Source organism: Ranitomeya imitator, chromosome 7, assembly GCF_032444005.1.
Source record: "Ranitomeya imitator isolate aRanImi1 chromosome 7, aRanImi1.pri, whole genome shotgun sequence".
NCBI classification, from domain to species: Eukaryota; Metazoa; Chordata; class Amphibia; order Anura; family Dendrobatidae; genus Ranitomeya; species Ranitomeya imitator.
Window position 1 is genome coordinate 226,273,374 of NC_091288.1, and position 25,694 is coordinate 226,299,067.

Consider the following 25,694-nt stretch of genomic DNA (forward strand, 5'->3'; position numbering starts at 1 on the left):
GAGTATCATTGAACATCTGTGGGATCATTGGAAGAGGGCTGTCCATGCTCGGCGACCATCAAACTTAACTGAACTGGAATTGTTTTGTAAAGAGGAATGGTCAAAAATACCTTCATCCAGGAACTCATTAAAAGCTGCAGGAAGCGACTAGAGGTAGAGTTTTGCAAAAGGAGGATCTACTAAATATTAATGTCACCTTTCTGTGGGGTGCCCATACTTATGCACCTGTCAAATTTTGTGTGAATGCAGATTGCACATTTTCTGTTAGTACAATAAACCTAATTTCAAGGCAGAAACATTACTGTGTCCAACAGTTATTAGATATATGAAACTGAAATAGCTGTTGCAAAAAAAACAATTTTTATAAAGCATTAAGCTTAAGATTTTAGGGGTGCCCAAACTTTTTCATATAACTGTATATCGAACCTGCATTATACTGTATCGAGGACTACGGCGTATGCGCTATACTATATGAAGGACTATGGGGTGCATTCACAGAATCATAGTATGTTAGACTTGGAAGTGACTTCAACGGTCATCATGTCCAACCCCCTGCTCAATGCAGGATTCACTAAACTCAATGTTTTTCAGCCTCTATTATACTATGCACTATATGGAGAAGTATGGAGAGTGCATTATAATATAGGGAGAACTATGGGAACACATTATACTATATGGAGGACTATGGGGTGCATTATACTATGTGGAAGACTTTGGGTGCATTATACTATTTGGAGGATGGTGGGGTGTGTATTATACTATACGAAGCACTATGGGGTGTATAAATATAAGGACAAGAAATAGGAAAAACCCAATGTGGCTAAACAAAGAAGTAAGAGCGGCAATTAACAGTAAAAAGAAACATATTTAGTCCTCAGTGGTTGATACTTGGGCCTCTTCATCAGGCATAGACTAATACAACATCTGAAGAAATATATTTATACACAACACAGCACAGAACTGTAATTATGGGAGAGTGATAAGTGATAAACAGTTGTGTCCATAAATATTGGAACAGTTGCTAGATTAGGAGTGAATGTTTTGTTGTCCTCCGATTGGGGTCTGGTTCTGTTATGGTGACCCCACATGGTCTGAAGTCCAAACTCCTTAATTGATGTAAAAAGACATAAATCCATGGGACACATTCATTCCTGCACTAAGTGTGTCAAAGGTATCCAAAAATTTATACTCCCATATTCTCCTGTCTCTCTGAGATTTGAAGTTACCTTTAAGCACAAGTAATTTCAGGTCCATGATGCCATGATCAGGGAGACAGAAATGTATTGCCACAGGTAGATTCATTCTTTTTTTCTCTTATTGTGTGGTGGTGAGAATTTATCCTTGTTCTCAGTTTCTGCTCCGTCTCCCCCACATACAGACCCCCAGTTGGACATTTAGTTCAAATAATTAAGTACACCACATTAGATGTGATGCAGCTGAAAGTACCTGGGATCTTGTAGTCCTGATGTGAATTGGGGCCTTCTACCGCTACATTGATGATATTTTAATCATCTGGACGGAGTCTGAGCACGTTCCATGAACAGTTTAATCAATTTCATCCAACCATCAACTTGACACTCAACTAATCCTGTACTGAAATTAACTTTTTGGACACCATCATTAAGCTGCAGAACAATGATATAGAGACATCCCTGTATCAGAAGCCAATCGACCGTCCAACATACCTTAAATGGGACAGTTTCCATCCAAAATACATAAACCTTATTGTCTACAGCCAAGCCATCAGATACAATCGTATATGTTCCAACCCAATGGACAGGGATGAACACCTTGGTCGCCTCAGAAAGACCTTTTTGAATCAGGGCGACCATCCAAGAATAATTGAACATCAGATCACAAGAGCCACCAGAATATCAAGGAATCACCTGCTACATTACAAAGCTAAAGAAGAGAATAACCGGCTACCTCTAGTGGTCACCTACAATCCAAATCTGGAGGTGCTGAGGGGAGCTGCACGGAAATTACAACCTTTACTGCAAAAAGATGCCCGAATACAATCCTCCAGACCCCCCACTACTGTGTTTTAGGCAGCCCCCAAATCTAAGAAGCATCATTGTCAGAAGCTCCCCGTCCTCTCCAACAGCTGCAGGAACCTTTCCTTGTAACCAGAAAAAAATGTAAAACCTGTCCATTTATAATGACCACGGACAAGATAAAGATCCCTAATTCACATCAGGACTACAAGATCCCAGGTACTTTCAGCTGCGTCACTTCTAATGTGGTGTACCTAATTATTTGTACTAAATGTCCAACTGGGGGTCTGTATGTGGGGAGACAGGGCAAAAGCTTAGAACAAGAATGAATTCTCACCGCCACATAATAAGAGAAAAAAGAATGGATCTACCTGTGGCCAAACATTTCTGTCTCCCCGATCACAGCACCATGGACCTGAAATTACTTGTGCTTAAAGGTAACTTCAAATCTCAGAGAGACAGGAGAATCTGGGAGTATAAATTTATGGCTACCTTTGACACACTTAGTGCAGGAATGAATGTGTCCCATGGATTTATGTATTTTTACATCAATTAAGGAGTTTGCACTTCAGACCATGTTGGGTCATCATAACAGAACCAGACCCCAATCAGAGGACAACAAAACATTCACTCCTAATCTAGAAACTGCTCCAATATTTATGGACACAACTGTTTATCACTTATCACTCTCCCATAATTACAGTTCTGTGCTGTGTTGTGTATAAATATGTGATTCTTCAGAATTTGCTTGAGTCTGTGCCTGATGAAGAGGCTCGAGTAGTCCCGAAAGCTGCAATTTGTTACCTTTTAATGGCTAACTGAAAAGATGGTATCAACCACTGAGGACTCAATTCTAAATATTTTTCTATCTACTGGCTAACACGGCACCAAGATATATATCTTTCCTGTAAAAAGAAAGCATTTGCACTACTAAAGCAGGATGGCACAGTTGAAGCTCTAAAAAACTATAGGGAAAAAATACTTTATCTAAAAAAACAATTAAAGCTGCCAAAAAGGAAACAGAGAAGCACATTGCTAAGGAGAGTAAAACTAATCCCAAACTGTTCTTCAACTATATCATAGTAACATAGTAACATAGTAACATAGTAACATAGTTAGTAAGGCCGAAAAAAGACATTTGTCCATCAAGTTCAGCCTATATTCCATCATAATAAATCCCCAGATCTACGTCCTTCTACAGAACCTAATAATTGTATGATACAATATTGTTCTCCTCCAGGAAGACATCCAGGCCTCTCTTGAACCCCTCGACTGAGTTCGCCATCACCACCTCCTCAGGCAAGCAATTCCAGATTCTCACTGCCCTAACAGTAAAGAATCCTCTTCTATGTTGGTGGAAAAACCTTCTCTCCTCCAGACGCAAAGAATGCCCCCTTGTGCCCATCACCTTCCTTGGTATAAACAGATCCTCAGCGAGATATTTGTATTGTCCCCTTATATACTTATACATGGTTATTAGATCGCCCCTCAGTCGTCTTTTTTCTAGACTAAATAATCCTAATTTCGCTAATCTATCTGGGTATTGTAGTTCTCCCATTCCCTTTATTAATTTTGTTGCCCTCCTTTGTACTCTCTCTAGTTCCATTATATCCTTCCTGAGCACCGGTGCCCAAAACTGGACACAGTACTCCATGTGCGGTCTAACTAGGGATTTGTACAGAGGCAGTATAATGCTCTCATCATGTGTATCCAGACCTCTTTTAATGCACCCCATGATCCTGTTTGCCTTGGCAGCTGCTGCCTGGCACTGGCTGCTCCAGGTAAGTTTATCATTAACTAGGATCCCCAAGTCCTTCTCCCTGTCAGATTTACCCAGTGGTTTCCCGTTCAGTGTGTAATGGTGATATTGATTCCCTCTTCCCATGTGTATAACCTTACATTTATCATTGTTAAACCTCATCTGCCACCTTTCAGCCCAAGTTTCCAACTTATCCAGATCCATCTGTAGCAGAATACTATCTTCTCTTGTATTAACTGCTTTACATAGTTTTGTATCATCTGCAAATATCGATATTTTACTGTGTAAACCTTCTACCAGATCATTAATGAATATGTTGAAGAGAACAGGTCCCAATACTGACCCCTGCGGTACCCCACTGGTCACAGCGACCCAGTTAGAGACTATACCATTGATAACCACCCTCTGCTTTCTATCACTAAGCCAGTTACTAACCCATTTACACACATTTTCCCCCAGACCAAGCATTCTCATTTTGTGTACCAACTTCTTGTGCGGCACGGTATCAAACGCTTTGGAAAAATCGAGATATACCACGTCCAATGACTCACCATGGTCCAGCCTATAGCTTACCTCTTCATAAAAACTGATTAGATTGGTTTGACAGGAGCGATTTCTCATAAACCCATGCTGATATGGAGTTAAACAGTTATTCTCATTGAGATAATCCAGAATAACATCCCTCAGAAACCCTTCAAATATTTTACCAACAATAGAGGTTAGACTTACTGGCCTATAATTTCCAGGTTCACTTTTAGAGCCCTTTGTGAATATTGGCACCACATTTGCTATGCGCCAGTCCTGCGGAACAGACCCCGTCGCTATAGAGTCCCTAAAAATAAGAAATAATGGTTTATCTATTACATTACTTAGTTCTCTTAGTACTCGTGGGTGTATGCCATCCGGACCCGGAGATTTATCTATTTTAATCTTATTTAGCCGGTTCCGCACCTCTTCTTGGGTTAGATTGGTGACTCTTAATATAGGGTTTTCATTGTTTCTTGGGATTTCACCTAGCATTTCATTTTCCACCGTGAATACCGTGGAGAAGAAGGTGTTTAATATGTTAGCTTTTTCCTCGTCATCTACAACCATTCTTTCCTCACTATTTTTTAAGGGGCCTACATTTTCAGTTTTTATTCTTTTACTATTGATATAGTTGAAGAACAGTTTGGGATTAGTTTTACTCTCCTTAGCAATGTGCTTCTCTGTTTCCTTTTTGGCAGCTTTAATTAGTTTTTTAGATAAAGTATTTTTCTCCCTATAGTTTTTTAGAGCTTCAATGGTGCCATCCTGCTTTAGTAGTGCAAATGCTTTCTTTTTACTGTTAATTGCCTGTCTTACTTCTTTGTTTAGCCACATTGGGTTTTTCCTATTTCTAGTCCTTTTATTCCCACAAGGTATAAACCGCTTACACTGCCTATTTAGGATGTTCTTAAACATTTCCCATTTATTATCTGTATTCTCATTTCTGAGGATATTGTCCCAGTCTACCAGATTAAGGGCATCTCTAAGCTGGTCAAACTTTGCCTTCCTAAAGTTCAGTATTTTTGTGACTCCCTGACAAGTCCCCCTAGTGAAAGACAGGTGAAACTGTACAATATTGTGGTCGCTATTTCCTAGATGCCCAACCACCTGCAGATTTGTTATTCTGTCAGGTCTATTAGATAGTATTAGGTCTAAAAGTGCTGGTCCTCTGGTTGGATTCTGCACCAATTGTGAAAGATAATTTTTCTTGGTTATTAGCAGAAACCTGTTGCCTTTATGGGTTTCACAGGTTTCTGTTTCCCAGTTAATATCCGGGTAGTTAAAGTCCCCCATAACCAGGACCTCATTATGGGATGCAGCTTCATCTATCTGCTTTAGAAGTAGACTTTCCATGGTTTCTGTTATATTTGGGGGTTTGTAACAGACCCCAATGAGAATTTTGTTACCATTTTTCCCTCCATGAATTTCGACCCATATGGACTCGACATCCTCATTTCCTTCGCTAATATCCTCCCTTAAAGTGGACTTTAGACAAGACTTTACATAGAGACAAACCCCTCCTCCTCTCCGATTTTTACGATCCTTTCTAAACAGACTGTAACCCTGTAAGTTAACTGCCCAGTCATAGCTTTCATCTAACCATGTCTCGGTTATTCCCACTATGTCAAAGTTACCTGTAGATATTTCTGCTTCTAGTTCTTCCATCTTGTTTGTCAGGCTTCTGGCGTTTGCGAGCATGCAGTTTAGAGGATTTTGTTTTGTTCCAATCTCCTCGCTGTGGATTGTTTTAGAAATGTTCTTACCTCCCTTCTGAGTATGTTTTCCTGGGTCGTCTTTGTTCGAGTCTAATGTTTTTCTTCCCGTCCCCTCTTCTTCTAGTTTAATGCCCTCCTGATGAGTGTAGCGAGTGTATCAATAGTAAAAAAGAATGAAAACTGAAAATGTAGGCCCCTTAAAAAATAGTGAGGAAAGAATGGTTGTAGATGAAGAAGGTGTTTAATATATTAGCTTTTTCTCGTCTCCACGGTATTCATGGTGGAAAATGAAATGCTCGGTGAAATGCAGAGAGACAAAGAAAACCCTATATTAAGGGTCACCAATCTAACCCAAGAAGAGGTGCGGAACCGGCTAAATAAGATTAAAATAGATAAATCTCCGGGTCCGGATGGCATACACCCACGAGTACTAAGAGAACTAAGTAATGTAATAGATAAACCATTATTTCTTATTTTTAGGGACTCTATAGCGACAGGGTCTGTTCCGCAGGACTGGCGCATAGCAAATGTGGTGCCAATATTCAAAAAGGGCTCTAAAAGTGAACCTGGAAATTATAGGCCAGTAAGTCTAACCTCTATTGTTGGTAAAATATTTGAAGGGTTTCTGAGGGATGTTATTCTGGATTATCTCAATGAGAATAACTGTTTAACTCCATATCAGCATGGGTTTATGAGAAATCGCTCCTGTCAAACCAATCTAATCAGTTTTTATGAAGAGATAAGCTATAGGCTGGACCACGGTGAGTCATTGGACGTGGTATATCTCGATTTTTCCAAAGCGTTTGATACCGTGCCGCACAAGAGGTTGGTACACAAAATGAGAATGCTTGGTCTGGGGGAAAATGTGTGTAAATGGGTTAGTAACTGGCTTAGTGATAGAAAGCAGAGGGTGGTTATAAATGGTATAGTCTCTAACTGGGTCGCTGTGACCAGTGGGGTACCGCAGGGGTCAGTATTGGGACCTGTTCTCTTCAACATATTCATTAATGATCTGGTAGAAGGTTTACACAGTAAAATATCGATATTTGCAGATGATACAAAACTATGTAAAGCAGTTAATACAAGAGAAGATAGTATTCTGCTACAGATGGATCTGGATAAGTTGGAAACTTGGGCTGAAAGGTGGCAGATGAGGTTTAACAATGATAAATGTAAGGTTATACACATGGGAAGAAGGAATCAATATCACCATTACACACTGAACGGGAAACCACTGGGTAAATCTGACAGGGAGAAGGACTTGGGGATCCTAGTTAATGATAAACTTACCTGGAGCAGCCAGTGCCAGGCAGCAGCTGCCAAGGCAAACAGGATCATGGGGTGCATTAAAAGAGGTCTGGATACACATGAGAGCATTATACTGCCTCTGTACAAATCCCTAGTTAGACCGCACATGGAGTACTGTGTCCAGTTTTGGGCACCGGTGCTCAGGAAGGATATAATGGAACTAGAGAGAGTACAAAGGAGGGCAACAAAATTAATAAAGGGGATGGGAGAACTACAATACCCAGATAGATTAGCGAAATTAGGATTATTTAGTCTAGAAAAAAGATGACTGAGGGGCGATCTAATAACCATGTACAGTTAGGGCCAGAAATATTTGGACAGTGACACAATTTTCGCGAGTTGGGCTCTGCATGCCACCACATTGGATTTGAAATGAAACCTCTACAACAGAATTCAAGTGCAGATTGTAACGTTTAATTTGAAGGGTTGAACAAAAATATCTGATAGAAAATGTAGGAATTGTACACATTTCTTTACAAACACTCCACATTTTAGGAGGTCAAAAGTAATTGGACAAATAAACATAACCCAAACAAAATATTTTTATTTTCAATATTTTGTTGCAAATCCTTTGGAGGCAATCACTGCCTTAAGTCTGGAACCCATGGACATCACCAAACGCTGGGTTTCCTCCTTCTTAATGCTTTGCCAGGCCTTTACAGCTGCAGCCTTCAGGTCTTGCTTGTTTGTGGGTCTTTCCGTCTTAAGTCTGGATTTGAGCAAGTGAAATGCATGCTCAATTGGGTTTAGATCTGGAGATTGACTTGGCCATTGCAGAATGTTCCACTTTTTGGCACTCATGAACTCCTGGGTAGCTTTGGATGTATGCTTGGGGTCATTGTCCATCTGTACTATGAAGCGCCGTCCAATCAACTTTGCAGCATTTGGCTGAATATGGGCTGAAAGTATATCCCGGTACACTTCAGAATTCATCCGGCTACTCTTGTCTGCTCTTATGTCATCAATAAACACAAGTGACCCAGTGCCATTGAAAGCCATGCATGCCCATGCCATCACGTTGCCTCCACCATGTTTTACAGAGGATGTGGTGTGCCTTGGATCATGTGCCGTTCCCTTTCTTCTCCAAACTTTTTTCTTCCCATCATTCTGGTACAGGTTGATCTTTGTCTCATCTTTGTCTCATCTAGAACCTGAAGACCCACCTCTTCCGACAAGCCTACAACCTGCAGTAACCACCGATTGACCAAACCGCTGCACGGCCAGCTCTACCCTCACCTACTGTATCCTCACCCATCCCTTGTAGATTGTGAGCCCTCGCGGGCAGGGTCCTCTCTCCTCCTGTACCAGTTGTGACTTGTATTTTTCAAGATTATTGTACTTGTTTTATTATGTATACCCCTCCTCACATGTAAAGCGCCATGGAATAAATGGCGCTATAATAATAAATAATAATAATAATAATAATAATCTGTCCATAGAATACTTTTCCAGAACTGAGCTGGCTTCTTGAGGTGTTTTTCTGTCTATTTTTGGTATTGATGAATGGTTTGCATCTAGATGTGAACCCTTTGTATTTACTGTCATGGAGTCTTCTCTTTACTGTTGACTTAGAGACAGATACACCTACTTCACTGAGAGTGTTCTGGACTTCAGTTGATGTTGTGAACGGGTTCTTCTTCACCAAATTAAGTATGCGGCGATCATCCACCACTGTTGTCATCCGTGGACTCCCAGGCCTTTTTGAGTTCCCAAGCTCACCAGTCAATTCCTTTTTTCTCAGAATGGACCCAACTGTTGATTTTGCTACTCCAAGCATGTCTGCTATCTCTCTGATGGATTTTTTCTTTTTTTTCAGCCTCAGGATGTTCTGCTTCACCTCAATTGAGAGTTCCTTTGACCGCATGTTGTCTGCTCACAGCAACAGCTTCCAAATGCAAAACCACACACCTGGAATCCACCCCTGACCTTTTAACTACTTCATTGATTACAGGTTAACGAGGGAGACGCCTTCAGAGTTAATTGCAGCCCTTAGAGTCCATTGTCCAATTACTTTTGGTCCCTTGAAAAAGAGGACGCTATGCATTACAGAGCTATGATTCCTAAACCCTTTCTCCGATTTGGATGTGGAAACCATCATATTGCAGCTGGGAGTGTGCACTTTCAGCCCATATTATATATATAATTGTATTTCTGAACATGTTTTTGTAAACCGCTAAAATAACAAAACTTGTGTCACTGTCCAAATATTTCTGGCCCTAACTGTATAAGTATATAAGGGGACAATACAAATATCTCGCTGAGGATCTATTTATACCAAGGTAGGTGACGGGCACAAGGGGGCATTCTTTGCGTCTGGAGGAGAGAAGGTTTTTCCACCAACATAGAAGAGGATTCTTTACTGTTAGGGCAGTGAGAATCTGGAATTGCTTGCCTGAGGAGGTGGTGATGGCGAACTCAGTCGAGGGGTTCAAGAGAGGCCTGGATGTCTTCCTGGAGCAGAACAATATTGTATCATACAATTATTAGGTTCTGTAGAAGGACGTAGATCTGGGGATTTATTATGATGGAATATAGGCTGAACTGGATGGACAAATGTCTTTTTTCAGCCTTGCTAACTATGTTACTATTATACTGTATGGAGCACTATAGGGTGTGTATTATACTGTACGGAGGACTATGGGGTGCATTATACTATTTGGAGGACTATGGGGTGTGCATTGTACTACTGTATATAGATGACTAAGGGGTGCATTATTCTATATGGAGGACTGTGGGGTGCATTATACTATATGGAGGACTGTGGGGTGCATTATACTATATGGAGGACTGTGGGGTGCATTATACTATATGGAGGACTGTGGGGTGCATTATACTATATGGAGGACTGCGGGGTGCATTATACTAAACAAGCAAAATGCCGCCTACTCATTGAGTGATTGGATAGTTTATACCAGAACAGAAATGATTGTTCTCGGCAGCACATCGCCCGGAGAAAACTGCAGATGTGCTGCTGATAACATGATGCTGTATGAGGACAGATTGATCTAGTGATTGTTGTGCTCCATCATTATTCTTCAGCCGTTGTGAAGAGGCTGGGAAACAAGCGTAGAACGACTTCATTATTGTCGACCACGCTCATTGAATGGCCTGAACTCAGTGCATGTAAATACAGCTGAAATGTTTCTGTGTGATGGTGCAATATGTGAGCATTTGGGGCACCACCTTTTAGACTTTCTTCCCATGGACCCACTGTGTCTACAATCGGCCCTGGTGAGGTCTTAAACATTTTGGAATAAAGATTGGATTTTTATAAGGATCTCTATGGTGCCTCGGACATCTTTGGATTTTGGACCTGGTGGGAGGTCTGCTAAGTAGCACATGCTCATCGATGGTGCATGGGAATGCTCTACTGGACTGAGTCGAGCTGTTAGTGCACCAGGAATAAAGATTACAAGGGTACGGCTACCGTACAGAGATGTCTAAAGGTGAACATGACTTATTTGTAGAAGTACATAAACAGCCAATAGAAAACGTATGGTGAAAAATTGGTTTATGTAAATCCCCTCAAGATAGAGAGGGAAAAGTTCACTTTGCAGACACGAAAAGGCCTCTTTACCAGAAGACGTATTAATGTGTGGAATATCTGCCATCACGGCGTGAAGCACTGATGGTTTCATAAAGGCTTAGATGGGTTTTAGAGAAAAATTATTATTATGGACCTGTGTAAAGTTCTTTTCTGAATGTTTGGTCTCGTGGATCGACAATGGAGTTCAGAAGAGAAAGATTCTCTCATTTGGGCAGAAATTGTCATGTAATGCGGTTGTACATATAACCCATTGCCTTTCTGCTTTCCCTTCACTCATTTGTCTAATTTCAACCATGTAACTATGTACATTATGCCATCCCCTTCACGAATCCTGGGAGCAGGACCGGTGTGACGTTCCCACCTGAAGGCCTCTTAATGGTGATGCCCACATGATCTCCTTAGATTGGAAGAACAGCAAGTATTGATCCATTCTATAGTGCAAGTGAAATAAGATACCTCATACCAAGCCAACGGTGTCAAACACATCTGCACAACCTTCAGAAGGTGTTTGTATGGCCACAAGCCGACTGTAAGAGGCATGTTGAGCCACAGGGCTCCATTGACTCTCAAAAGCGATCATGGTACAGAGTAAAGACTGCAATGGACGTTGGAATGAAGGTCTTTCCCCTCCAGCAATGAGTCCAGCTTTTGTCCTGGATTCAATTACAGCCAGAAATTGGTCGGAGATCACGTGGGTGATGCCATAAAGTTGTTTATCAACATGACCACGTGGTACACTGCTGGTGCTTCTGTGAGCAGCTTGGTGTAAACGTGCTCCGTGGCCACAGTGTCTTCCATTGAGCAGATCGGGGACATCACTGGTGGGCAATTACACAGGGAGCGGACAACAGCGGATCCTAATGATCTAAAGGCAACTATTAATGACCTCAGTGACAGCAGCCGAGCCCCGAGGTGCCGGGATTTCTGCTCAGACTGCAGAAATCCAGACGTGAAGATTTTCTGTCCATTTTTTCATCATTTGCAGATCAGTAAGGTCTCCATCCTGTGATCTCCTTGATTCCATAACTTTTTCTTTTTGAGGTTCCAATTTCAATGTTGGGGAGTGTATGTAACAAGAGGATTGTAGGGAAAATCAGGGTTCACTTAAAATACGGCTGAAAATGGCTTGCAAAGCCTTGAAAGACTCTTCATGTTCATTCTATGGTAAATCCTCTTTGCTGTTCATATGTTCAGTGTTTTGAGTGTTTTTTTCCCCCACTTTAGAGTTTGAACCCACCTGGTGTAAGAAAAGAAAATGTCCTATCACTTTTGATGGAATTCACTGTAAATCAAACAAAACTGTCCAATCAGAAGTGTGCGAAATACGCTTATGGAAGAGAAAGGGAAAGCTCCACCATTGACTCCCAGAAGAAAGCGTGTTTCCTGAAGGGCTTCCAATAGACAACACGGTTTTGATCACCTCATAAAGCTCTGAATGGACATAGGCCAAGACACACGCCATCTATTTGAGACAGATTCCATCCTAAAATGTGCTGCAAAAACTCCCAAGAAAATGAATCTCACAGATAGCAATGTCAAAATGCCAATATGCCCAGGTCCAGCCTTATGCCACTTCTATTTACTGCTGCGCTCAATGAATAACAATAGAGAGTAAGAGACTGCGGAGACGCCAGCAGGAAAATAATCGAAATCTCAGCTGCTGCGCCGACATCTAAAGGCCGCCGTAGACACAAAGCTTCGAGCCCTCATCACAACCCCTAGGAGATATCACATTTCCATAAGCTTGGCGACTGTCTGAGTGACCCAGAGATGGACATGCGATCAGCCCATACATAACAGTGCGGTCCGATAATAACAAGGGCAGGGTGAGAGTTTGTCGGGTCTTCTGGGAGATAATTTACCAGTCACCGTGTAAATTGTGGTTATGACCAGCAGAGCGATCACCGACAGGTAAATGTTCCAGCCCAAAGCTACCTGTATGAAGACGGCTCCAGAGAACATGTCCACCTGAGGAGAGAATAGGAGAGTCATGAGTGCTGGAAACAACAGGCTGCGCTCCAGTCTGCCCAAAAATATTACAAAAACAGAAAACCGTCACCCCTCTACAAACCGCCAAACTCCTTCTCATCAGCAAACAATGATACGAGCGTTACACCTGTGGTCACCGAGCGGACTACACAGCGTCCTGCCAACATGTGAGGCCAGAAGTGATGATTCCTGCCACTGATCTGGCGAAGAACAAGAGGTCATCATGGTCTGTGCACACTGGATCCCGGAGCCAGATGTTATCAGGAAATACCGAGACATCATGTTACAACATCTGCCAAACCTGGAAGACCCTGGAGTTCTGTGCACGACAGGTCCAACACCAGCGCACTGAATATATACTGTATATACAATATGTCTGTGTTAGTAAGTGCGCTGGTGTTAGATATATGCCGACCACATGGCTGCCAGCTCTGGCGGAGCCCATCGCCACATGGCATCTAACACCCTCAACTTTCATCACGGTATCAACGGCATCCGCATCCTCAGGACGGGCATACCGCCGACTGTGGTGTGAGTGACTTCGGCTGATCGTACCTCTCCTGCTTATATATATTCACCATTCTTGGTCTTGTATACACCCTATATTCACAGTATTTATACTATACAGAATTACAGGCCATCCGGCCCTCTGTGTCTGACTATCTGCCTCATATAACAGGAGGTAGGGTCAGCCATCGCACGAGCGGGGGCGCCATTCTCGTATTTGGGTGCCAACCTCCGCACCTCGGTAGGTGTCCGGACAGTCATTACACCTGGGGCTAGGTCACGCTTTCTGCACATCGGTTGTGTTTATATCCACCCAAGAACATTCTCACTATTACTTCTATGTCACAGGTACTGTCAGTAGTTTTGAGGTATTTTTCTGGGCACAGCCCTGTTTACCCTTGTTATGGCAGGGGTCTCTTTAGTATTCCAGTGTTTTGGTTACTAATTATGTAGATAGCTGAGCTTCCATCTATTATTCTCAGCATCACTTGTCGTCACTTGGTTTTAACGTAACTTTATTCTTTCATGAGTTATGTACAGGTTTCTCTTTGTTTGCAGCCATTGACATGTCGCGGAGATAACACGTGAGGGGCAGATAGAAATTGTGTTGATGTCTGGTGAACGCAGTACCCGGGTCATTGCAGCAGATTTCAATGCAGGCTCCCTACGAGACCACCCATCTCCCTTGCTACAGTTAGCAAACTGCTTGCCAAATTTCGTGAAACTGGTTCAGTGTTGGATTTGCCAAAATGTGGACGCAAGAAAACTGTCATTAATGAGGAAACATCAGTGTCTGTCCTAGCGTCATCCAGCAAGAGCCCACAGCGTAGCACTGGCCGCATGGCACTGGAGACTGGCATCAGACGAACGTCCCTTCGGCGGATATTAGCTACTCACAAATGGCACCTTACTAAATCCAGCTGCTGCAGAACCTCAATGAGGATAACAAAACCACCGCTATTGGTCTGACAATAACACACCGTGGATACATCCCTCCAAGACTGTTGGAACACAAAAATTGATGGTATGGTGTGGTATATGGGGTACAAAGATAGTGGGGCCATTCTTCATCAGTGGAATCCTCAATGCCACTGGATTTCTGAAATTGCTACATGATGATGTGTTGCCGTCTTCATGCACTGAAGATGGCACGTTCCCTGAGTTTCTCCAGCAAGATGGAGCATCACCACATTATGGGTGGCAGGTCCGTGGATTCCTACATGAACAGTTTCCTGGAAAGTGGATTGGTCATCGTGGGCCAGTTGAATGGCCACCAAGGTCTTCTGATCTGACCCCCTTAGACGTTTATCTTTGGGGTCATCTGAAGGCAATTGTCCATGCTGTGAAGATACGAGATGTGCAGCATCTGAAACAACGGATACTGGAAGCCTGTGCCAGCATTTCTTCTGCGGTGTTGCTACCAGTGTGTCAAGAGTGGGAGAAGAGGGTTGCAATGACAATCCAACACAATGGGCAGCACTTTGAACACATTTTATAGGTGGACATAAACTTGTAAATAACTCATGAAAGAATAAAGTTACATTAAAACAAAGCACACCATTGTTTTTACTGTGAAATTCTCAATAAGTATGATGTGTCACATGACCCTCTTCCCATTGGAAAAAATAAAGTTGGATCCAAAATGGCCACCATCAAAATGGCCGCCATGGTGACCACCCATCTTGAAAAATGTTTCCCCTCCCATATACTAATGTGCCACAAACAGGAAGTTGATATCACCAACCATTCCCATTTTATTTAAGTGTATCTATATGAATGGCCCAACCGGTAGCTATGCCAGTGGGGAGTGGTATTTTTTTATTTTAATGTCATTAACTGTAGGTGACATCATACTGAGTGGGGGGCTGTGGGGCAATCATAATGAACTGAGAGCAATCATAATGAGTGGAGGGCTGTCTGTGAGGTCTCATACTGAGTGGGGGGCTGTGGGGCAATCATAACGAACTGAGAGCAATCATAATGAGTGGAGGGCTGTCTGTGAGGTCTCATACTGAGTGGGGGCTGTGGGGCAATCATAATGAGTGGAGGGCTCTCTGTGAGGTCTCATACTGAGTGGGGGGCTGTGGGGCAATCATAATGAACTGAGAGCAATCATAATGAGTGGAGGGCTCTCTGTGAGGTCTAATATTGAGTGGGGGGCTGTGGGGCAATCATAATGAACTGAGAGCAATCATAATGAGTGGAGGGCTGTCTGTGAGGTCTCATACTGAGTGGGGGGCTGTGGGACAATCATAATGAACTGAGAGCAATCATAATGAGTGGAGGGCTCTCTGTGAGGTCTAATATTTAGTGGGGGGCTGTGGGGCAATCATAATGAACTGAGAGCAATCATAATGAGTGGAGGGCTGTCTGTGAGGTCTAATATTGAGTGGGGGGCTGTAGGGCAATCATAATGAACTGAGAGCAATCATAATGAGTGGAGGGCTGTCTGTGAGGTCTCATACTGAGTGGGGGGCTGTGGGGCAATCATAATGAACTGAGAGCAATCATAATGAGTGGAGGGCTCTCTGTGAGGTCTAATATTTAGTGGGGGGCTGTGGGGCAATCATAATGAACTGAGAGCAATCATAATGAGTGGAGGGCTGTCTGTGAGGTCTAATATTGAGTGGGGGGCTGTGGGGCAATCATAATGAACTGAGAGCAATCATACTGAGTGGAGGGCTGTCTGTGAGGTCTCATACTGAGTGGGGGGCTGTGGGGCAATCATAATGAACAGAGAGCAATCATAATGAGTGGAGGGCTCTCTGTGAGGTCTCATACTGAGTGGGGGGCTGTGGGGCTATCTTAATGAGTGGGGGGATGGCATTGGGGCCATCATATTAGGTTCCCTGGGAGTATCATACTGAGGGGCAATGATACTCTGTGTGCAGAGGCATATCCGGGGCAATAATTCAGTTTGGTGCTTCCCTTCCCCAAGCACATATGCGATTTGCACACTTTGTCCGTGCCGATGAGCTGCTCTCCTTCAATGTTCAGTGAAAAACAGAGAAGCAGAAGAGAAGCTCGTAGTCACGTGACTAAGTATGAAAATCATATATGAGTGAAGTGTCCGTGTGATGACTGCTGGAACCAGCGAGCAGAGCTGAATCCTGGAAGTAAGGATATTACACGCTGTTAGGATTGGCTGCAGGACTTCATTTTATAATTAAAGGACTCGTCCAGGTTTCAGATGAAAATATACAATCACTATAATGTGACTGCAGGCTTCTGAATTCTCACAGGGCAAGCACTGCACACTTTTAGGATTCTTCCCTGCCGGTGGCAAAAGTGGACGGACATGTCAGCACAAGTATGCGATTGGTATATGTGGAGATAGTACGCTAGCCGAAACCGCATGGACTAGGGATCGTCACGCCAAATGCCCGCTCTCTTTTTAGCGTGGGCATAACACTACACAAAACAGTGTGGCAATGCTTTATTGAACTACAAAACAGGCAGATACCATGTAGAACAGTTCCAGAAAAGTTCCCCAAGATGGTGCACATTACAGAGTCTCACCTTTCCGCTGATTCTCTGGGATAATGGCAGCTGTTACTTCAGTGCTCCCAGGGTCGACTACCCCACCTGTGGCACGCACACAGAGAGGAGGTAACAAGCATAGGAAGATGAGTCCATTGAGGTGCAATACCAGTTGACCGAAGGGTCACAAACTGGCTTCATGTTCCAGGGTCGACTACCCCACCTGTGGCACACACACAGATAGGAGCTAACGACAAGCATAGGAAGATGACAGTCCATTGAGGTGCAAGGCCAGTTGACTCGGGGGTCACAACCTGGCTTCTCCAAACAACTCCATGGAGCCAGGTGACCAGTGGGTCCCAAACCTAGCTTTCTCCAAACGGATCCATGGTTCAGCAATGGTCAATGGATTGGATCTGTATTCTTCCAACCGGGACTGAGGTCCCCTAGCTTGTTTCCTGTAGAATTATAGATTCATGTCCCTTGTGATGGAGCCATAATGTATTGGCAGCAGTCCTGTATGGTCCTTTGGATGTTTGGATGTCTTAGCAGAATCTCTGGCTGTCTCTCTATATAGAGATATGTAACCTATTTTTATACTTAACAAGTGTCCTTCATTCAGTATTCACATAAAGGGTAAGAATGGAGATGAGATTAAGTAGCAATACTTGAATATTTTATATTATATTATGTGTATATATATTTATATTATTTGCATAGTTTTTCCGCCTCGCTTAAAGATGTCAACAAACTATCTCGCCTACACAATGCATAATAAGCATATCAGTAAACAGCACTAGTCATCAAGGATAAGAGCACACTAAGTTATATGCAATATCAGCTTAGAAGTCAATATTACAGGCTTACACAAACAAAAGTCTGTTTTCTTGATCAACCAGAAAGAAATGTTTAAATTCAAAGTTAACATGTAGATAACAGTCTATTCTTTCTGGCTTGCTAGCAATAGTCTTCTGCTTAATTAAGATACAATTCTGTGTCTCCACAGTATACTCCTGGACACATTCCGACTAGACATGTCCGGCCTTGCTCAGTTCATTTTCATAGAGGCCGCGCATGTCAGCACGTGACCGCATATATGCAAATCACTGGCACCAGAAAATCCTGACAGTGTGCAATGCAAAGTGAGAATTCAGAAGTCTGCAGTCACATAAAATGACTGCAGACTCCTCACAAACTTAGACATCCCCTCTAATACTCCTAACAAATAAAAATATGAGAATTAGTCAATATTAAAAAAAAAAAAAAAAAAAACATTTACATCCAGGTACCTGATAGATGGCGTTCTCTCTGGGGTTGTTCTCTTTCTTTTCTTCAACTTGTCCAGATGCCATGATGAGTTTTCTCATTCACACTCACCCTCTCTGGCTTACTGTAGCTTCATGGCTGTGCCATTACACTGTCCCCCTATGCTACCCCCCGACACTACTCAGTCTGTATTCTGGGCCCACTCATATTTATACCCCCTATACTGTCTCCTCACACTATTCCCCTCAATAGTCTCCTCACACATTTCCCTCTTCCTCCTCATACTGTCCCTTCACACATCCCCCATGCTAACCATACTGTCTCCTGATATATTTTCTCCCTCACACTCCATACTGCATCTTCACACATCCCAACTCCCCATACCATCAGCATACATCCCATCACCCTAGCTCTTCATACTGTGTCCTCATACATTCTTCCACTAGCTTCTCATACTGAGTCTGCACCCATGTGCCCACTCGCTCCCCATACTGTGTCCACACCCCCCACATACATTCCCCTTCTTTGATTCCCATACTCAGTCATAACACAGATATACCTATAGCATATAACAAACTTGTCCCCTTCCAAACCAGATGTCCAACAAAACTTTCAACAAACACATAATTTATTTACCGAATTGTCAGGTTGATCACTAATTGGGTATGAATCATTTACGTCAGGCTCTAATTTGCTTCCTGTATTGCTCAAAAAACATTCAAGGTCTTTTCCACCCCTGCAGAGCAGTACATCCATGTAATGTCCTACTAATGTAAAACTCACAGAGATTTTCGTGAAAATATACATGGCCAGAGAGAGTACAGACAGGTACAGCTGTATCCTTTCCCCTCCAAAACGTTTCTTCAGATACTCCGGCATTGTCACCACCTGCAAATAAGACAGAAAAGTGCTGCAGGAAGAGCTGGCGATGGGAAACGTTCAGAGCTTGTGATAGCATCTTACATTATTACACCAGTTTCTTCAATAGATAAACTGGAAAATGCCCCAGAGGACTCTTTTCAATCAGAACATTACCAAGGAAGCTTCAGGAGATATTTAGCTCTTGGATCTCCTGTCCACTCATCTGACTGTTCACTAAGGCTAGCACACTCGTAAGTTGCTGAGCTGGTCCATGGTTGATCCCCAGTTGGACCGTGTATTTTTCTCACCTCAGCTGTCAGGTAAACAGGAACAAAAATCCATCCCATCAGCAAAACCACGAAAAGAGCCTAAAAGGAGGAAGAGAAACAGTGAGCTATTGTGTGGGGAACTTGGGACATTGAGAATGTGTCCTCCCTAAGCAACTCATCTTCAGGTTATAAACACATGGATTCATTTTTGGCCTCTTCTTATTTGGGTGTTGTCTCCTCTGGAGAAAGGAACTAAGGAAATACTGGACACACGTCAAGGAGATATCACACTCAAGACAAAAGTAATGATAATGCACTCCTTCTACAGAATAAGACTTCTATCAGCACATAGTGACAGAATGGCCACATCTATAGCGGCTTCTTCTCCAGTATACACAACCCTGGATATGTAAGAAAGGAGCACAATATGGATCACCCTCTGTCAAGGTTTTCTGTTTAGGAAGTCCCAGTGAAGAGAGCTGAAATGCTGTCCTAATTCTCTAGCCCTGGGATTATGGCTGAGGTTGGGGATCTGCTGGACTTCCTTCCTCACTAATTACTATGTGTCCATCTTATCACATGAATCTTTCCCCTAATACAAAAAGACCAAGCTTACATTCCATTCAAATCCAGCAACAGCGATGCCACTTGCTGCCCCAGTGCCAGCCAGTCCTACAAAGTGACCACTGCCAATGTTACTGGCAAAAAGGGAAGCTCCAACCTGCAAAAGACAAGATATGAATGAGAGTCAGATTGCCACTATTTCTAGATGATAATGCCATTATTAAGCCTGGAAATCTACAAAATAAGCCCTGGTGTCACGACTCAGCTGTTGGGTGACCCGGGACCAGGGGCTTCTCCTCTGTTCCCATCACTAGGGGGCGACCTAGATGAAGATGCTGAGGCCTCCACCCTTGTCTTATCTCCTGAATCAGCCCTCGGTCTGTTCTCTTCACACACCCAGGGAAAAGGGGTGCTACTGTGCACCGCAGTACACCAACCCGAAGAAAAAGACAACACGAAAAAGGGTAAACTGAAATACCAGGCATACAAATATTCACTCACATATAACAAAGGAATGCACCAGGGAGTGGAGGATGGGGAAAAAAACAAGTTAAGAGGAGGGAAGGGAATTATCACGCTTACAAACCCATGCAACATTCAAAGATAGCTCCCCCAAATTCCTTCTCATATAAACACCGTGCTTCTACTCAGCACAGGAGTAGGAACAATCAGATGCTGCGGTCTTCTGGCTCCTCTCTGTTGCGGTAACACCTGTACGCTCACTATTGGCACAGAGGGTCCCATGACAACTCTTGTAAAACCGGAGGGATCTGGAGCGCCTTCAGACGCAGGGCCGCGGGTTACTCGGTACCGGTCCTCTCTGTCTCGGTTCTAGGGTTGTCACGGTGGCTGGACCCGGTCCGTGACCCTGCTAAGGGGCGTCCAATGAAAGGGTGATGAAAGTCGGCCAAGGTTTCGTGACGCCACCTGTGGTATTCGGTCAGGGTGACCGACGCTGCTTGGGGTCCACTGGGGTGGTGTTATGGCAGCTAGATGGTATACCTTCCCACAGGTGAAGTATATCCCCAGGGCTTCCCAGTAGTGTAGGTGGCGATAATGTGAGGCGCGGGTAATAACGAGGACACAGGGTTGCAGTCTCTTTACCTTTTACTGAAGACTTCGGGATCCACAATCCAGAGCACTGCTAACAGGGCTGTCTGAGACTGGCCGGTCCGAAGGCACATCCAGAGTTCCCTTTGCAGGTGGAAATCAGTGCCTACCAACTAGCGCCTGTGTGTTGTAGTTCTTCCCTGCTGAGCATTCAGGATAGTCCTCAGAACTTTCGTATTAGTTCTCTCTCTCTCCGTCCCCCAAGTTTATCTGGATAGGATGTACCCGTTTGACGGGAAGGCTCGGAGCTATTATGGGACCCTAGAGACGCCCCTCTCCATGTTTGCCCCTATGTCTTCTTAGGTGATGTATGGTAGACAGCCAACCTATAATCAACTGTCCTGCCTCTGTTTGAAGTAATGCTTGAAGTCAGTTACTTCCTCGGCGTTCTGGCCACCGGCTACGCGCCGGATGTTGGCGATCTCCGGGCACGACTCCTACTGGCTCTCCTTTGTGCTGTGATTTCGTTTCTCACTTCTCCACAATATCCTTTGCTTCGTGTCCTTCCTTAGGATGCTGCCGCAAGGTAGTGCAGGCGCGGCTCTGTCTCGTTCTGTCCTTTCTGCTAGGTACCGGCCAGGAACCCACCCCTGACAGGTCCTCCCTGGAGCTCTCCCAGGCTGCATTCTGTTCTAACTTCCTGTCCAACCCCCAGTTTTACCAGTGTGAGGAGTTGCCTAATACATAGTGCCATTTGCTCCCCCTGGTGGGCCGGAGTGTGAAGTGTAATGTGTGACTATGATACCTGGTCAGGTGAACTCCTTTAGTGCAATCAGACATAACAGCACTCCCCTTTGTGGCAGAGCGACATTACTGCAACGACCAGGACTCTGGGGCGCTGCAGATCCATTATACATATAGGAGTAAACTGATATAATGTTTAATGGGATACGTTCCACTAGAATCCCTGCTCATTGGGAGGTCTGGAGATCTTCTGGTATTGTCCAACTTCTGCCTCCCTCTAATAACTGCAGTTATCCATTGTGAGATTGGAATATAGTTCGCCACATAGTCACAGTAGTCCACAGTTCCATGAAGTGACGATCCCCTATGAGCTCTATGCTACTATTATAGGACATTAAAGGACCACAGTATGATTAATTACATATAGATGATCCTTTTCCAGATCAATCTGTCATAAAAAATTAGATATTTTGAAGATTATGGATGAGTAAGGAGGCATTGATTTTCCAAAATACTGCATCAAATATTGAGGCATATGGAGGGATTACACCCCCTACATGATGAGGAATAGCTACAGTCCCTTACATTGCGTGAGGTATTTGGAGCCTCTATATCCCCTTCCATGAATGGTATACACAATACTAGAGAATCGTAGGAGACGTTATGAATACCTCCCAACTTTTGAAGAATGAAACAGGGAAAGAATGTAGCAAGCCATAGCAAAAGTTTAGGCCACACCCTTAACTACACCCATTTTCTATTTTGTGGTTACTGAGCACAATCCTGATCACAGGTATCAGTGTAATCAGTATAACGGGACCAACCTGACACTGTCTGTAGTCACTGAGCACAATCCTGATCACAGGTATCAGTGTAACCAGTATAACGGGACCAACCTGACACTGCCTGTAGTCACTGAGCACAATCCTGATCACTGGTATCAGTGTAATCAGTATAACGGCGCCATCCTGACACTGTAGTCACTGAGCACAATCCTGATCACAGGTATCAGTGTAATCAGTATAACCGCACCGACCTGACACTGTAGTCACTGAGCACAATCCTGACCACAGGTATCAGTGTAACCAGTATAACGGGACCAACCTGACACTGTCTGTAGTCACTGAGCACAATCCTGATCACAGGTATCAGTGTAATCAGTATAACAGCACCGACCTGACACTGTCTGTAGTCACTGAGCACAATCCTGATCACAGGTATCAGTGTAACCAGTATAACGGGACCAACCTGACACTGCCTGTAGTCACTGAGCACAATCCTGATCACTGGTATCAGTGTAATCAGTATAACGGCGCCATCCTGACACTGTAGTCACTGAGCACAATCCTGATCACAGGTATCAGTGTAATCAGTATAACAGCACCGACCTGACACTGTCTGTAGTCACTGAACACAATCCTGATCACAGGTATCAGTGTAATCAGTATAACGGCGCCATCCTGACACTGTAGTCACTGAACACAATCCTGATCACAGGTATCAGTGTAATCAGTATAACGGCGCCATCCTGACACTGTAGTCACTGAGCACAATCCTGATCACAGGTATCAGTGTAATCAGTATAACCGCACCGACCTGACACTGTAGTCACTGAGCACAATCCTGACCACAGGTATCGGTGTAATCAGTATAACGGCACTTATATTTTTTATGCAGGCAAAACCTGCTCTCATGTTAAGAAGCTCCTTACAAAAAGGCTCAGGATGAGCCAGGAAGAGTCCATTAGTACGGCAGGCGCACCATTACGTGAGAGGCCGCGCAGATGCCAGGATCTAGGCGGGTGGGCACAGACTTCCGCACTGCAGCCACGGGGGGTCCCGCACTCACTTATTTTTCAGGGTTTCTTATGAGTAGTATAGATATAACTTACAGGAAACCAGGACATGCTTCTCCCCGCCAGAAAGTAGCCGCCCACAGTTCCTCGATTTGCCCGACGCATGGACTGCAGGGATAAAACATGGAGCAATCAGGTAGGAAATGTTACATTAAATATTAAATGCACACCAATGAGACCGTGCGTTATACAGCGGCCACAGGAAGCAGACAATACATCTAAATAAATCATAAAAACCAAGCCAAAAAATGGCATGACATACAAACCTATCAGGAGGATCCAGCGCTTCCGGCTTTTTCGCCGGAGACAAAAAACATTGCTATGGATGTTTTTTCCAGAAACCATAAACGGCCGATGAAAACCAGATGAAACGCAAGGTCATGCGGCACTAATACAAGTCTATGGGGAAAAAAAAATTGATCTGGCGACAACATTCGCCGGATACGTTTTTTTTGAAAATTAGCCAGATTGAGCCTAACGGCGAAACCTGATGTGTGAAAGTAGCCTAAGTGGACAATGTTGCACAATTTGAACTTGTTTGGTGCCCGATATCGCACACTCTGCACACTACTCATTCTCTATGTCTAGCAAAATAGGAGAACAAGGAGTACCAGGTGATAATTTTACTAAAAAAACAGTGTAAATCTTTATTAAAGCATCAAAAGATCAGATAAATCACAGTATATAAAGTAACACATAATCCGAGAAGATACAAACAGAGAAAGAGGTCACCACCTCAGCAATGCAAAATATCAGGCATTAATACATAGCCATAGTGCATAGAAGATGCAAATCACACAAGGTAACACATACAAATACAAGGGAGAAAGCTTACCAAGGCCTGTGAGTTGAAGAGGTGGTGACCCCCAAGGAAGGATGTCAGCCCCGACACGCGTTTCGCTTCCCCTTGAGAAAGCGGCGTTTGTGCCAGCAAAACGCACGTCGGGGCTGACATCTTTCCTTGGGGTCACCACCTCTCCAACTCACAGGCCTTAGTAAGCTCGTCCCCTGTATTTTTGTGTGTTGCAAAAAAAAAGGGAAGAAGCCAGCACTGCTTATGGTCAGAACGCAATAACTGAAGTGCAATTGCACATAAATTCTAACTGTATTTCAAATATGAGACATTTAGCAAACAATTGATCAATTCTTTGAGCTACCCCGCCACTTCACGGCAATCTCATAATGGGGCAGTCCTAATCTTCGTATTTTATTTACGTTGTGCCATTATGGCCTCCTGAATGTATAAAAAAAAAAAAAAAGGACCACATTTTATACATTCAGGAAGCCATAATGGCACAACGTAAATAAAATACGAAGATTAGGACTGCCCCATTATGAGATTGCCGTGAAGTGGCGGGGTAGCTCAAAGAATTGATCAATTGTTTGCTAAATGTCTCATATTTGAAATACAGTTAGAATTTATGTGCAATTGCACTTCAGTTATTGCGTTCTGACCATAAGCAGTGCTGGCTTCTTCCCTTCCATTTTTATGTGTTACCTTGTGTGATTTGCGTCCACTTTACTTGATAGGGGCACTCTTTTCCTTGGTCTTCTATGCACTATGGCTATGTATTACTGCCTGATATTTGGAACTGCTGAGGTGGTGACCTCTTTCCCTGTTTGTATCTTCTTGGAGTATGTGTTACTTTATATACTTTGATTTATCTGATCTTTTGACACTTAATAAAGATTTACACTTTTTTCTTCGTAAAATTATTGCCTGGTACTCCATTTTCTCCTATTTTTCTATGTTTCTTAAAGCTGGTGTAGCTGTTTTAGGGTGGGCTACCACAGGTGCCCCATGTCCTAGCATTTGATATGCAGCTGGGTTGGTTATCATTCTCTATGTCTGCTGTATGAGCGGCACGTCTGTCTGATATAGTTCCAGGGTGCGGACATACGTGTGCACCAGGGGCTGGCTGGGCCAGGTGGCAAAGAGGCAAATGCCCCCCAGGCCGCTCCCCCAGCAGCTGTTCAGGGCCGGCCGCCTGATGATGGCTACAGCCGCACAGCAAATTGTGCGCCGCCGTGTCCGCTGTACTGTGACGTGGCCAGCAGCAGACACAGCCGCATCACAGTCGGCACACACGTCTGCGCCGGGGCCAGGAGCTGTGCACAGCTGTCACAACTTGATGGATGCACAGCTCCTGCTCCCTCTCCCTCAATGTTCTCTATACTTTTGGGTCAGATGTCGGGCATGTGTGATGACGTCATCGTGCACACGTCGACATGTCCTGGACGCTAGAAGCAGAGAGGCG

General features: G+C 43.7%; 1 protein-coding gene across 2 annotated transcripts in view; it reads right to left on the reverse strand.

Annotated features, from left to right (window-relative positions):
- The window catches only part of SLC5A2 (solute carrier family 5 member 2), a 66,122-nt gene that overhangs the window by 13,316 nt on the left and 27,112 nt on the right, over positions 1–25,694 (reverse strand). For both annotated transcript variants that reach the window (XM_069735265.1, XM_069735264.1), the window contains exons 2-6: positions 23,473–23,544; positions 19,840–19,944; positions 19,263–19,322; positions 18,877–18,981; positions 12,714–12,819 (exon numbers count right to left, since the gene is read on the reverse strand). In XM_069735265.1, coding sequence (XP_069591366.1) covers positions 12,714–12,819; positions 18,877–18,981; positions 19,263–19,322; positions 19,840–19,944; positions 23,473–23,544 — 448 coding nt within the window. The remainder of the gene's footprint in view (positions 1–12,713; positions 12,820–18,876; positions 18,982–19,262; positions 19,323–19,839; positions 19,945–23,472; positions 23,545–25,694) is intronic.